Consider the following 15,309-nt stretch of genomic DNA (forward strand, 5'->3'; position numbering starts at 1 on the left):
CCCAATGTTTGCATTTGATTAGGAGAGGGAGTAACACTTTGAGAAACTGCAGTAATCTGGAAAGCTCATGTAAAGGCATGGCAGCTGGACAGATTTGCCGTCTTTCTACCAGTAGCAAAAGCCCTTAAGTGAATGAGAACACCGATTGCTCTTTTATTTACAAGGCCTTGGATAGTTAAAAGCAGTTGTCAGCAGTCTGCCCAGTACAATGCATGTCTCTCATGGGAGTTAATAGTACAGTGTGGGAGGGGTGGTATCTTTATGTCAATAGCTGCTAATGGTCAGTTGAATGATGCTCTGCGACACCCCCAAGACCCGGGGGAGGGAACAGTCTGTATTGTATTAATGGCAATCTGTTGGGGCAGTTACAAATACAAGCAAAGCAGTTTTGCTAGAAAAGCAGGGAGAGGCTGCTTTGCCATTTCCTTAGCTTCTCTGTGTGATCCCTCGTGCTGGTTTGTTTTGCTGTATCCTCACTGAGAGAAAAAAAAATTGCCATAAGGATATTGTTCCTGTGCATGCGTTTAAAGGAAGTTGCAGCTGCTTCCAGCTACAATCTCATTCTCTCTCTCTCTCTCTCTTTCACTCACACACACACACACACACACACACACACACACACACACACACACACATGGACACACACACACGCACTCACACATGCACGCTCTGAATGCTCTGTTTTGGAAGGCTGTGTCAGACTGCCTTTTACCCGCAGTGGGTATGTCATTACCAGCTGAAGAGGAGTCAGATACCAGTAAAGGTAAGAAAACAATGTCAATTAAAATGGATCACTAAGTGTCAGGGGCACATTTTCAGATACACGCATTTTTTTTTTTTGTCTGAAGGGATTCTTTTAGTGTACATGCAGAGCAGAGAAATTTCTCCTAACAAACAGACTTTGTCTGCCGTTCCTGTCTACTTCAGGACCAAAAGCAGCAGGCATCCTGTGTAGCTTCTCAGAACAGTTAGTTTCTTAGTCTTAGATGGGATGGTGGTTTGATAGTAAAACTGTTACAGAAAAGTATTCATTCTGAAAAATAAAGGAAGACTTGGGATTTAATAAATTACAGAAATGGTTCAGGTCAGCTAAAGGGTATCTCTCACATGCCAACAAGATGAAAGGATAGCGGCATGACTAATGACGCTAAATTATTTGTGAGGCATATTACAGCCTTATGGTGGGATAGATCATGTCACAATGCAATAGAACACAGATAGCTTAAATGTAATTATTCGTATGTGTTGTCTAATTGGAAAAACTTAAAAAAACGACTTTTTATGTAGGAAATAAGCAGTTGGTATAGAGTAATTATGCTTTGTAATGTATCAAAAGTGGAACAGATACATAATGATGCCATTAACTACAAGATTACAGGCAGGACAATAGGGAAATTGCATTCACTATTATGCAAATAATCAGGATTTTTACTACTTAGAAGGGTGGTCATAATGAAGAGCAGCAGGTTTTGTATAAAGACGAATTGCTCTTTGGAATACTTGGATATTTTCCTTAACAGGTTTATTTGTCATTGTTCTGTTCACGGAGTATTTTAAACAAGTGTGCGTGTGCAGTACTGTACAAATAAACTACTAGTTTTATTAGCTGGAGTGGGCCAGTATGACCCTTCAGTGGTAATGCCTTCTACCAGTATTTTTGTTTGATAAAAACTGAAAAATATAGGGGTAATCCATTATAATCATTCACACAACATATGACACAGGACCATAAGAATTACTCTACTGAAATGGAAAAGGCAGATTTTCTTGAGTAATATGAATTCCAAACATAAAACTAGTTAAAACTTAAAATATTTTAACCTGACATTGTAATACCACAAGGCTTTCCTGTGGTGCGCAATGATACCTTTAATTGTCTGTACCTGTGCATGGTAGCTATGTGAGATGTTCATATGCATGTATGTGTGTGTGTGTTTCATGTTTCTGTGTCTATGTATTGCTTGATGTGTAAAAATATACACATGTATTTATGAATTATTCACTGCAAGGGTGTGTTATGCTGAAGAAGCAAATCTTTTGTACACAGGTGATGGACTTTAGAATACTTTCCTCCGTAAACTTTTCTCTGGTTTAGTCTAGTGTTACTTTAATGCCTAGTGTTTTTTCTTTCAAGTTTGTAGTTTCATGCTAAAATATGTTATCCACTCCTGCGGGGCTGATGTAATGCTGAACAATGACTGATGCGGTATTGTTATCAGAAACCTTTTAATGATTGCTTGTTTTGATGTCATTACTGATGCAGAATATGAATGATTGTTTCTGATGGCATCACTTCTTGTTACGATACACATTTACTGTGGTTAGAATAATCTAAGTACAGAACTGTATATGCCCAGCTAAGCATGTGGAAGTTAATTAAGATGTCGATGGTACATGTTCCGGTATGTGAATGCATTGGTACGTGTTCCGGTATGTGAATGCCTTACACAGCTTATTTAATGGCAGATTAGTTAAGCCTTATTTTCTCACAGACTAGTGTCCAGTATCATGTAACATGTAATTATGTTTCCCACAGTTGGCATCAGTAATAGCTTGTAGAATTATGTCTTTATGTATTATGCCTGTATTTCTGTTTGTTTTATGAACGGGATAGTTTTTTTCATGGATCCAAAGTGTTTCGTATAAGAGGGGGAGCTACTGAGGGAAAGCTCTGCAGTACATACTTAAGGAAAATGAATTTGTTTAATAAGTCAACCTAAGTAATGTTTTACAATGCTGGAGGAATATGGAGAGAACATGAATATTGTCAGGAAACAGAGTGCAGAAGCATGAAATAAATCCTGGTCTGAGAGGCAGGAGCTCTAAACATTGTAATGTCTAGCTAGGGCAGCTAAATAGGACTGGAATGAACACAAGACAAATCCTGTAGCATTTGAAAGAATTATTTCTAACAAATACCAGAAAGTTATTTACTATGATATTCACATGTCATTGATATGTGTGTATTCTGCAATGCTCCAATGATTATGCACAAAGATATTTTTAATCCCAAGATAAAAAAAAAAAAATTATAGGAGAATCTATACAACATGGAAGAGTATGTAAACCCATATTAATAAGGAATGTTGTACTCTTCCTTTCAGATTTTCTTTAGAAGTGCATAACAAATGCTAGTCCTGGCTGTAATCCAAGCTCCTAATGGGAGTCCTGAATATGTAGCCACTTAGAGGTTTGAATTCCCCAGGCTCAGGTTGTCATGGCATACTACTGTCAGCATTAGTAAGTGATTACAAATGCATATCAGCTAGGGGTGTTTGTCAAATATTTAGGAGACCACATTAAATAACAATGTAAAAATAAAGTAAAGTAAACTAAATTAATCAAATTAAATAAGCAATATAATGGTATAAAAAATCAAAGATATTTGTTTTTAAGACACTACCAGAAAACTACGCATAAGTAATAATTTCTACTTGTGCACTTGTGTTAGTTTATCTCAGGCATTAAGTCCTAATGGACTTCGAGAAGTATGAGTAATGTAATGCCATGTTGACATTTTGAACTGCCATGTATGTATCAGAATGATTTGGGTGGGAGGCTGCAAATTTTTTTTGCTCCTGGCAGCTAACCACGAACTACGCTCACGGTCTGTTTTTACCCGCTGTGTTTCCTAAACCCAGCTAGCTACCCCATGGACTAACTCTGGCCATTGTTTGAGGCAGGTAAGGAGACCGAGGCACCTGGACAATATCATATTACTGCTGAGGATTGTTTTCTTCTACTGCCCACCAAACGCGCTGCCTAATAACACATTGTAGTGGGTCATGCAATGGATAACAGTGCTGCACTACCATTCAAATCCACAAGGGGTTGATGTCTGCAGGACTCCTCAGTCACCCTCAGGCAATGCTGCATAGTTATTCCCCTGAACTCCACCAGGGAAACCAACCATGTAAATGTGTCCCAAGAGTGTGATCCCTCCCTACAGGATGAGCATGCCCATCCATGCTGACTGTGTTTGTCAAGTGCCAGAGCCGCTATTTGAACTTGTGCATCCTGGGCCATAATCAAGGCTTTATCCCAATACTCCACCAGTGCAGGGTATGTATCGACATTAGTTTTAAAGGAAATCAACAATCTACTTATTCTGATTGTAAGAGAAAGCATGGCATGCATTGTTAATATATTTGTCATATTTAATATATAATGCTGTAGTTCTAGAGAAGGTCATATCAATGAGCTTTTAAGTGATACAATAAATTCTCTGAAGTGATTAGATTTGCTTTTTTGAAATAGATATGTGAAAGAATAGGCTTTTCTGACTTTAGCAGACACACAGCAGCCAAAGTTTTAATTATTGTGCATGATTGTCCATAGACCCAGAGCTGGATCATGGTAAAATGGGGCCCTAAGCAGGACCAGCCCCCCCCATCAGTATGTACACTATTTTATTCTTTACTTTTGAAATAATTGCAGAGATGTGGATTTAATTTAAAACTTTGTTATACTTTGTTGGCCAGGTTAGAAATCTAGGCTAGTAACATCTTTTCAGAGGAGACTCAAGGCAGTATTCATTCTACTAAGGGAAACTTGGCCAGGGTGTCAGAGAACTTCCCTTATACTTTTCAATATGTATCACGGGATCATTTACATTCACTTCAGCTACCACAAACTTACCGAAGGAATGGCACACTCAGGAGTACAATACCTCCCTTATGCTACTCTGTAGTGTCAGCAATCCATCTGTCTGGTGTGGGAACAGAACCCCACAGCCTCCTGCATCAAATACAAATGTACCACCTGTTATGCTGCTAACATTAATTTCAAAATTTATAGCACAATCACTGATGGCCATTTGTTAAACAAAACAAACCAGTTGCACTTGAAAACATACTTAGCATGGACAACAGCAAGCTATTCTTCCCTTGAAATTCACATTCATTGAAAATTCATCTGGCCATTGGAGGATAAAGTGTACCTTGGTCCCCAGACTGTTTTCAAACCATGAGCCCCTGCATACATCTTTAGGACCAAGCATAAATGCATGTTCTTTTATTCACCTTCTTGATTGTTTTAAATTTTGTTTAATACAGCACTATTTCTTATTTAAAACAAAAAAACATTTGTTACAGTGCATTTTAAATTTGTAGTTTTGAACATGTTTTTCTAGTAAGCAGTGAAACAAAATGTATGAATCAATACTGACAAAGTACCCATTTCAGAAAATTTCAACCAACTATAATGACTGACAGAAATTGTCAGCGAGTTGCCAAAGGGTCTGACAGCTGGTATAGAGAATTAAGACTTCTTCCTCCTGTACCCATGGTACAGGGTTTGATCCTGAGCAGGTCACTTAATTAACCAAACTTCCATCTGTAATGGGAGCATTTCTCAAACACACACACACACACACACACACACACACACACACACACACACACACACACACACACACACATACTCACATGGCAGTTTTCTTTGCAGGTGTGTGTGTGTGTGTGTGTGTGTGTGTGTGTGTGTGTGTGTGTGTGATGTTATTACTTGGAAGAGAACTGGCAACACGTCTTTGCCGTGGGTATGAGTGTTCCATTCAGCAATCATTCAAATGCTGTATTGTTCTTCTAAGTAGCTAGCCCCAAAGCAGTAGAAGTACCTGCACTGCTGCTGCTGTTTGGGTTTGAATCTCGTGTGTACATTACATTCAGGCCTGAATACCAGGCAACTCTCACATGCACGAATGTCTTAAAGCAGATGCTTAAGCAGGGTATCAATTTGATGTCATGAAACTTTTTTTTTAATTAAATTTTTTGTTGTGGCTGGCCCCCCTCTGATAGTAGCAGGCCCTAGGCAACTACCTAGGTTGCCTAGTGCAGGATCTGATCTTGCCTAGACTTCTAATGATGGTCATCTTTGTTTATTCCATAGTTATCATTTTTTCTATTTTGTCAAGTCTCAGTATACTTCCTTTTCAGATATTAAAGGAAAGGTCATTACTGCTGCTCACTGTGTATGTTTCTTTTTAGACAGTTCTGGAAAATTCTTAATATTTGATTGAACTACATTACCCAGTTTTCATCAATCACAACGTTTCATTTTCCATATCCCAACTGTCAGTTTTACATAAAAAAAGAATAGCCTGTAAAGAAGGGGATCTGGTGCACAGCCTAGGGTATCACTGCTAACCCCTATTAGATAGTCAAGTAATCCCCCACCATGACTTGCTGCATCTGGTTACGTAGTAAGCATTGCATCCACTGAATTATTTATGGACTGATATTTTATACAAATAATTTATCAGTTATGGCCTTATGGTGCATAATGTTGAAGGTCAGAATCAGCAATATTCACTTTCAGTCCTTCATCAAGTGTTACGGATACCTCTTCAAAGAATACAGAAAAATTCAAAGACAAGCTCTTTCCTTAACAAATGCTGTACATATTGTTCCATATCTAACAAAATCAGAACCCCTCTGTTGTTTTGCATAAACTCCATTATGGAGTGTTGTATAATTCTATGGTGAGTACTGGTCAGACTGGTAAAGCTAAAGTTGCTGATGATGATGTGACTCCCTCTGTGTGAGGCGGCACCCCAGGACCTCTCAGCATACATCAGGGGTATACCATCATAATAATATTTGATTTAAAATGACCGATAGGAGCTTGGTTAGACTTTCCTGGATTCTGCAGAGGAAACCATCCAGCATGATGCCTGGTCCATAGAACCAGAGCTTATAGTTTTACTTGTGATTCTAGTTATCATACTTACAGTTATGTAAGGTCTGTACAATTTAATAAACATCTATGTAAATGGGAAGTTTACACAAAAGTATTCCTCAGTTAAACAGACCATTAACACAATTATTTTTTTTATCACTAAAGTGCTATATTACAATTTTTCATTTTCAAATTTCTAATGTTAATAAAGAACATCTTATTGTTTTCAATGTATGAGACTGAAATAATTTTGTAGTCAGATGTGTGACATTTGATAAGTAGTAACTGTACCTTTTTAATCTAGACCTGTTTTTACAAATGGGGTAAGGCATGAACACTGAATAGTACCTTTTTTTTCATTGTATAGCTTATTAATTATTTGATATCATCAAAAGTGTTTTTGTTGAACTTATAGGTAAGTTATCAAGCATGCAGATGTTTTACTATTATAAAACTCATTGATAGTATCTGTATTTGGGTCATTTGTAACAGTATTACAGTCTGCTGTTTTATGTACATAATTTATTCCATCACAATTTCCACAGGCAAAATCTTGGAAGGATGATTTACTTAGGAATGAATTAAATTTTACTTTTAGACTTTTAGATTATGTATCTGTGATTGTGTCACTACGTACATTTGTGTGTGCATGTGCGTGTGTGTGTGTGTGTGTGTGTGTGTGTGTGTGTGTGTGTGTGTGTGTGTATGTGTGTATATGTGTGTGTGTGTGTGTGTGTGTGTGTGTGTGTGTGTGTGTGTGTGTGTGTGTGTGTGTGTGTGTGTGTATAAGATGATGTGAGTATATGTATATGTATATTTAGGATCATAGGAGATTACTAGGCTATCAACCTAGAGGTTACTTTAAGCCTAGCCGTTTCAACCCAATGTAATACCATAGAAATACTAGTCAATACACAAGACTGCATTTAGTGATGGCTGCCCATGTCCAGGAGGGTTGTGGGCTCTATCCCTGGTAACAATTTATGGTGCCCCATCCACTCATCCAGGTTCTTCTTGAACAGTGTCATAGAGGTGCTCTGTTTCACATGACTTGGTAGCTGGTCTAAAGACGTGACAATCGCTGGGAGATTAATCAGTCCCACCACCATGTCCTATTTAAGTTCCAGGCCATATTTAGGTCCTAGGAATGGGAAGCCATAGTCCCATTTGATTTATGGATATGCAGCAAGTTCATTAGGTTCGGGTGTTTGATTGCTTTGTAGACCAGGCATAAGTCTCCCCTAGGAAGACTATATGATACAGAGTATAGTGACAGGAACTTTAGTCAGTCTGTGTAAGGCACATGTTGGAGCCCCTTGATCTTCTTTGTTAGAAACCTCTAAGGTCTCTCCAATTGCTGCAGGTGTTTAATATGGTATATGCCAAATGGGGCATTATACTCAATTATGGGCTGGATAAGTGCAGAGTATAGGGGGTTTATAATTTCATTTGCTCTCAAGACGATGCCTTTACTAATCAAATGCGCTACATAGAAAGCTTTCCTTACTATAGTAGACATGGTTGAAATTAAGGTCACAGTCGAGTTATGATCCCAGGTCCCTTACCACTTCATGGGTACTTATGGTATTGTTGTTGATTTGATAGTGTGAGGGGATATATTGTTTGTGCTGAAGGGGATGATGATGCATTTCGTTACATTCAGATTGAGACAGCAACTAAACACCAGTCACTGGTTTGTGTGAGACCCTTCTGGAGTACACAGACATCATTTGGGGTTTCAATGATTACACCTAGTTTGCAGTCGTCTACAAACTTGGTCAGCCACAACCCTAGTTTTGAGCTGAACTTCTGAGAAGTACATACCAAACAGCAGGTGGCCCAGCACTGACCTCTGTGGCACCTCACTGGTAACAGGTCTGCTGGTTGATGTGGAGTCACCCACTTTGACAGTGTGTGTTCGGTTTGTGAGCCAGTTAGCAACCCATCTTACAATGAAGGGGTTTACATCCAGTTTGCAAAGTTTGTCGGTAATGCCTGAATGTGGGATTGTGCCAAAAGCCTTTGCCAGGTCAAGGTATACTATTTGCAGAGATTTGACCTTGTCAATAGCCTTGGTCACATTTTCAAAGAATTTCAAAGAAGTCACACTTTGGCATTTATCTTACTGAACAAATACCCCAGTTTGAAAGACCTCACTGCTTTCTAACCAACAGAATCAAAAAGAGCTAGGATCCCTTAGCTACCCAGACAGATTAAGTAATTTTTCACTTTATTCAGTCTCATATAGATTCTTCTGTGGAGATATCAGTCTTTCATTTTAGGCTATGAAAGATCCGGTTTTACTAGATCTTTTCCATCTCAGAAATGCCAGTAATGTTAGGAAAACAACTCCACAACTCTCAATTTGTATTAAACCACACACAAGACTTCCTCAAGGGACAGATTAATTGCCTAAACAATTCTCTAGCTATGTGACAAACTTCTCTTGCATATTAAACCATGTAGCACCTTAGCAACCTTCAAGTCCTGATGTCTGCACAGGTTTACATAACTTTGCCCCAAAAATTAGCAGTATGGATCTTACCAAGAAAGGAAGTATATCTAATGACCATATTTCCTAGGCTGTAAACATATGTAGTTGGAACTGCCTGCCTAATATGGACCTACAAACCTAATAAATGAAAAGTTCTTTAATTGTCTGCCTTTGTGTGTCCTTTTTGTCTTACCACAAAGGACTTTTTTGCACTGTTGGGACTTAGTGTTTGCTCTGTGGCTGCCCAGAGATCCCTCTTGTTGTTTGATTTATCAGTGTTATTTCTCAATTTTGATAGTGGAACGTATAACTTTATTTTGAGAGGTACTATAATCTTTGCCCACTGACAGAATTAGACTATAGTCCATTTTCCTGTTTTGGTTATTTTTCAACAAGAAGAGCTGGCAGTGTGTTCTGCTTATTACTCTTACTAAGGCGTCCAATATTACTCCAAGCAATAGTAACACAAAGTAAAATCATTAAATGTTAATCAATACATAATTCATTGAGTAAAACACTGATTAGGCAATAGGCAGCAAGTCAGGAGGGGGGGGCTTTCCCACCTGCTCAAAAGGAGTTCCTTGTGGCATCTCACAGGGTTCTATACTAGGAAACTTCTTTTGGACTATTTTTCTTGGATATAAAAAAAAGGAGAATTGTCTTTGGAGAACCAAATGCATTGACTACTGATAACTAGATAACATAATATTGTCAAAAAGAATGAAGTTTACCAAAATGGTCTACAAAAATACAGACATTATGCAATGGAAATGACCTCAACGTTAACATCAGTAGATGCAGCATCTTGAGATATGTTCAAAATGACGAAGAATTATTACAAAGTAAATGGCCTCATCATAAAAAATAACAAAATCATTAAAGATCTATGGGTACAGTGAACAATCTAAACTTTGGCCAGTGTTCTTATCTGCCAGTGTAACCTACTCCATCATTCCAAGAGCAAGTCTTTTGGAATCTGTCCTCTGGTGTAAACTTGTTTGTATATAGGCCTTGTGCAGAAGTAAGTCACTTACACCAAAACAAGACTTTCAGAGTCAGAGCAGGATTAAACAACAGCAAGTCACTTAAACAAAGGGCAAGTCTTTTGGAATGTCACCCAAGGTCTCAAGACACCACTAATGAGCAGATGTTTCTCTGTCAGAATGTAAAGTCCTCCACAAACATTTATTTATTTATTTTTGTCTTTTGTTTACCAGAACAGTCCAACTGGGCACAAGTCCCATTCTGAATGGAAAAGCTCCACAGCATGTTCTCTTTTTACCCATCCCTTACCAACTGAATATAATATGCACATCAACATTGTATTTTGCTTGCTGTCTTAATGCTTTGTTTCTGTACCTAGAGGCGGCATATAATTCATAAGGGTCTCTCCCTGCTACTGTGTGGTACTGCCCCTCCATCATTGGGATAAAAAGGCTAATATGCTGTTCCATGATTTTTTTTAAGTCTTCGAATTTTCACTCATTTACATTGAATTCCAATTAACACAACCCTTCTTATTAACATTTCACTTTAGTTTCCTTCAAAGGAAAGCCCCGACATAAGCCAGAGAGCACAAAATTCTGATTACTGACATTCCCCTGTTCTGAGATACTACAGTAGTAAAAGATCTAGAAGCTTTAAATCTACATGCTCCACTTATTTGAGTGCTTAATATGTACAGCCACGAAAAGAACATTACAAACAGACCAAATACAATTTAAAAGAAAAAAAGTCACTCTGTAAAGCTGCAAATAGAACAATACCGCCAAGCAAAGCACTCTTATAGAATCCAAGTGAACCAAGTGAAATAACAATAAAGAGTGCACCATGTAAGCCAAACCGAATAAAACTCCAAAATCTTCAGGTAAAACCAAAAGTCCACACTTTATTGAACAACAGATGAACAGACTGCAGTGGTATAAGCGCTTTCGCGTTGCTTCTCAACGCTTCATCAGATATAAATGCAGTATAAAACCCCCCTCCCTTTATACAAAAAACAGGTAGTGACATCACAACATTCAATAAAACAATTAAAAGCTTAATGTTAATGCTTTAAGGACCTGGAAGTTAAGAAAGGCTTAATAGATAACTTCTCATTAAGCCCAAACCTATGGGCTTGTAACCTCATTATCCAGTGGCTCTCCCTTTCTCAATCCTATTTTTATGTTGCCTAGCCTCTTCCCTGTGTTAACCAGTTCTAACACTTGAAGACTGAAACCATGTGTATTACCTAGCTCTGATATATGTTTTGCAAGTGCATTGACAATATTGCACTTGCTAATTGCATAAACATGCTCTCTGATGCGCTCGTAATGACCTTGTGGTCATCCCCACATAAAACATCGTGCAAGCTTTGCACGTTGCTACATATACTAGACACAAAGACTTACAAGTGGCATGTTGTCTAAATAAGTACCTCTTGTTAGTTATAGGATGAGTAAAAGTGTCAGTAGTAGATACATACTTACATTGATTGCACATATGGCATGGAAAGGTGCCTATTCTATTGCTCTGAGGCGCATCAGGTGACAGCGATCATAACATAACAGCCTGTTCAATGAAGGCATGTTCCTATATGCCACCCTAGGTCTTACGTCAACTAAAGAACTAATCGTGTCATCTGCCATTAAAATACTCCAATGCTTCTTGAATACATTCAGGATGCTATTATTTCTATTGGTGAATGGAATAATAATCCTATTATGGTTATCATTAGTCCTCCTATTGACAGAGTGAGAACGTCTATGTGTTCTATTGATCAAAGGTGCTCCATCAGATAATCTATGTGAGTCACCTAAAGAAATGGCTTCGGATACATGTCTCATGTTGTAACCTCTAGATAAACAGTGCCTAGTAAGTGTGTGTTTGTGTTCATTATAAGCTGTCGGCTGAGATGTTAGTTTGGAGATCCTGACCATTTGATTGGTAATAATGTTGTTGTATATGTGCCGAGGATGCATACTCTCACGATGTAACAGATTGTTTCTCCAACATTCCTTCCTATAAAGTTCAGTATCAAAGCCCTGATGGGTATTGATTATTCTAACATCCAAAAATCAATGGTGTTTAAAGAATAAGTACATTCAAAACTAAGGAAATCTGTGGTACTATTGAGGTATGCTATGAAACTCAAAAGCTGTTCAACAGTTCCCCTCCACAACAAAAACACATCATCTACAAATCTGTTATAAAATACAAGATGGTCAACAAAACTGAATCTTCATTCAAAACAAAGCATTTTTCCCATTGTGCCAACACCAAATTAGCATAGGCGTTGGCACAAGGGTACCCATTGCTACCCCTTTTGTTTGTAAAAATAATTGTCTCGATAGCAAGGACATTATTTTCTAAAATGATCTCAAAAGTGACATGTATCTAAAATTACACGTTCAGATAATTTATAATACACCAACATGGCCCTAACAAAATCCATGCCAGTAGTATTCGGGATGGATGTAAAGAGACTTCACGTCTAATGTAACCAATATATCATTCTTACAAAAGAACAAGATTGACCATGATTGGCTAGTTTCTCAAGAAAATCCGTAGTGTCCTTAAAACATGTTTAACCTCAAGAAGTAAGGGTTTAAACGCCTTGTCTAAATATATAGAAGAAGGTTCAGTCAACCAACCACGGCTGGACACTATAGGTCGTAGCGGTGGGTTAGTTGTGTTCTTATGAATTTTAGGTAAACCTCTGAAAGAGGGCACCAACGGTTTGTCTACCATCAAGTATGTGTATAAGTCATTGTCAATGGTTTCAGTCAGCATCAAGTCATATAGGCTGGCATGAACATCTTTGATTAAATTATTAAGTTTAAGGTTAGATAAGGGTAAATAGGTCTCAACGTCATTAAGCATATTCTCCATTGCATTACAGTAGTAAAAACTATCCATAACGACAACGGCACCACCTTTGTCTGCTTGCCTAATTACAATGGTTTCATTATTTTTTAACCTGTGTAGGGCAATCAGAAGGAATAAATCCTAGTCCCCTGTTTAAAACCGACATTTCATCCTTGTCTAAAATATATTTAGAAACATTAACAACTAAACATTCATCAGTATCAGTGTCCTTAAAAAGACTTGAAGGATTTATTCCTTCTGATTGTAGTGACATTACTGGTATCATTGCAGATGTCAAAATGTTCACTAGGAACATAGCTCTTAAGATGCTTTATGGGCAGGAAGGGACAGGAACTAACAGTAACCATTTTACATTTAAAAAGCCTTCCACCTTTGTTCCTCAACAACATCCATTGTTAGATGCCTTTGAGCAAGCAGTAGAAAGGGACTTATTTGAATTATACAATACTGAGACTAAGTGTGAGTTTTTTAATTTAACTTTTGATGAGAGGAATGCCCTACACAGGTTAAAAAATAATGAAACCATTGTAATTAGGCAAGCGGACAAAGGTGGTGCCGTTGTCGTTATGGATAGTTTTTACTACTGTAATGCAATGGAGAATATGCTTAATGACGTTGAGACCTATTTACCCTTATCTAACCTTAAACTTAATAATTTAATCAAAGATGTTCATGCCAGCCTATATGACTTGATGCTGACTGAAACCATTGACAATGACTTATACACATACTTGATGGTAGACAAACCGTTGGTGCCCTCTTTCAGAGGTTTACCTAAAATTCATAAGAACACAACTAATCCACCGCTGCGACCTATAGTGTCCAGCCATGGTTGGTTGACTGAACCTTCTTCTATATATTTAGACAAGGCGTTTAAACCCTTACTTCTTGAGGTTAAACATGTTTTAAGGGACACTACAGATTTTCTTGAGAAACTAGCCAATCATGGTCAATCTTGTTCTTTTGTAAGAATGATATATTGGTTACATTAGACGTGAAGTCTCTTTTACATCCATCCCGAATACTACTGGCATGGATTTTGTTAGGCCATGTTGGTGTATTATAAATTATCTGAACGTGTAATTTTAGATACATGTCACTTTTGGAGATCATTTTAGAAAATAATGTCCTTTGCTATCGAGACAATTATTTTCTACAAACAAAAGGAGTAGCAATGGGTACCCCTTGTGCCAACGCCTATGCTAATTTGGTGTTGGCACAATGGGAAAAATGCTTTGTTTTGAATGAAGATTCAGTTTTTGTTGACCATCTTGTATTTTATAACAGATTTGTAGATGATGTGTTTTTGTTGTGGAGGGGAACTGTTGAACAGCTTTTGAGTTTCATAGCATACCTCAATAGTACCACAGATTTCCTTAGTTTTGAATGTACTTATTCTTTAAACACCATTGATTTTTTGGATGTTAGAATAATCAATACCCATCAGGGCTTTGATACTGAACTTTATAGGAAGGAATGTTGGAGAAACAATCTGTTACATCGTGAGAGTATGCATCCTCGGCACATATACAACAACATTATTACCAATCAAATGGTCAGGATCTCCAAACTAACATCTCAGACGACAGCTTATAATGAACACAAACAGACACTTACTAGGAACTTCTTATCTAGAGGTTACAACATGAGACATGTATCTGAAGCCATTTCTTTAGGTGACTCACATAGATTATCTGATGGAGCACCTTTGATCAATAGAACACATAGACGTTCACACTCTGTCAATAGGAGGACTAATGATAACCATAATAGGATTATTATTCCCTTCACCAATAGAAATAATAGCATCCTGAATGTATTCAAGAAGCATTGGAGTATTTTAATGGCAGATGACACGATTAGTTCTTTAGTTGACGTAAGACCTAGGGTGGCATATAGGAACATGCCTTCATTGAACAGGCTGTTATGTTATGATCGCTGTCACTCTGATGCGCCTCAGAGTAATAGAATAGGCACCTTTCCATGCCATATGTGCAATCAATGTAAGTATGTATCTACTACTGACACTTTTACTCATCCTATAACTAACAAGAGGTACTTATTTAGACAACATGCCACTTGTAAGTCTTTGTGTCTAGTATATGTAGCAACGTGCAAAGCTTGCACGATGTTTTATGTGGGATGACCACAAGGTCATTACGAGAGCGCATCAGAGAGCATGTTTATGCAATTAGCAAGTGCAATATTGTCAATGCACTTGCGAAACATATATCAGAGCTAGGTAATACACATGGTTTCAGTTTTCAAGT

The 15,309-nt window shown here is 37.7% G+C and overlaps 1 protein-coding gene across 1 annotated transcript in view; it reads left to right on the forward strand.

Moving 5' to 3' along the window:
• The first annotated feature begins 387 nt into the window (after nt 1–387).
• Nucleotides 388–15,309, forward strand: part of LOC122808586 (exocyst complex component 3-like protein) — a 507,273-nt gene continuing 492,351 nt past the window's right edge. Inside the window, exon 1 of the mRNA XM_044079542.1 lies at nt 388–763. Coding sequence (XP_043935477.1) covers nt 661–763 — 103 coding nt within the window. The 5' untranslated portion in view covers nt 388–660. The remainder of the gene's footprint in view (nt 764–15,309) is intronic.

The sequence above is a fragment of the Protopterus annectens genome, chromosome 8.part0 (assembly GCF_019279795.1).
Source record: "Protopterus annectens isolate FY-2018-M chromosome 8.part0, PAN1.0, whole genome shotgun sequence".
Lineage (NCBI taxonomy): Eukaryota > Metazoa > Chordata > Ceratodontiformes > Protopteridae > Protopterus > Protopterus annectens.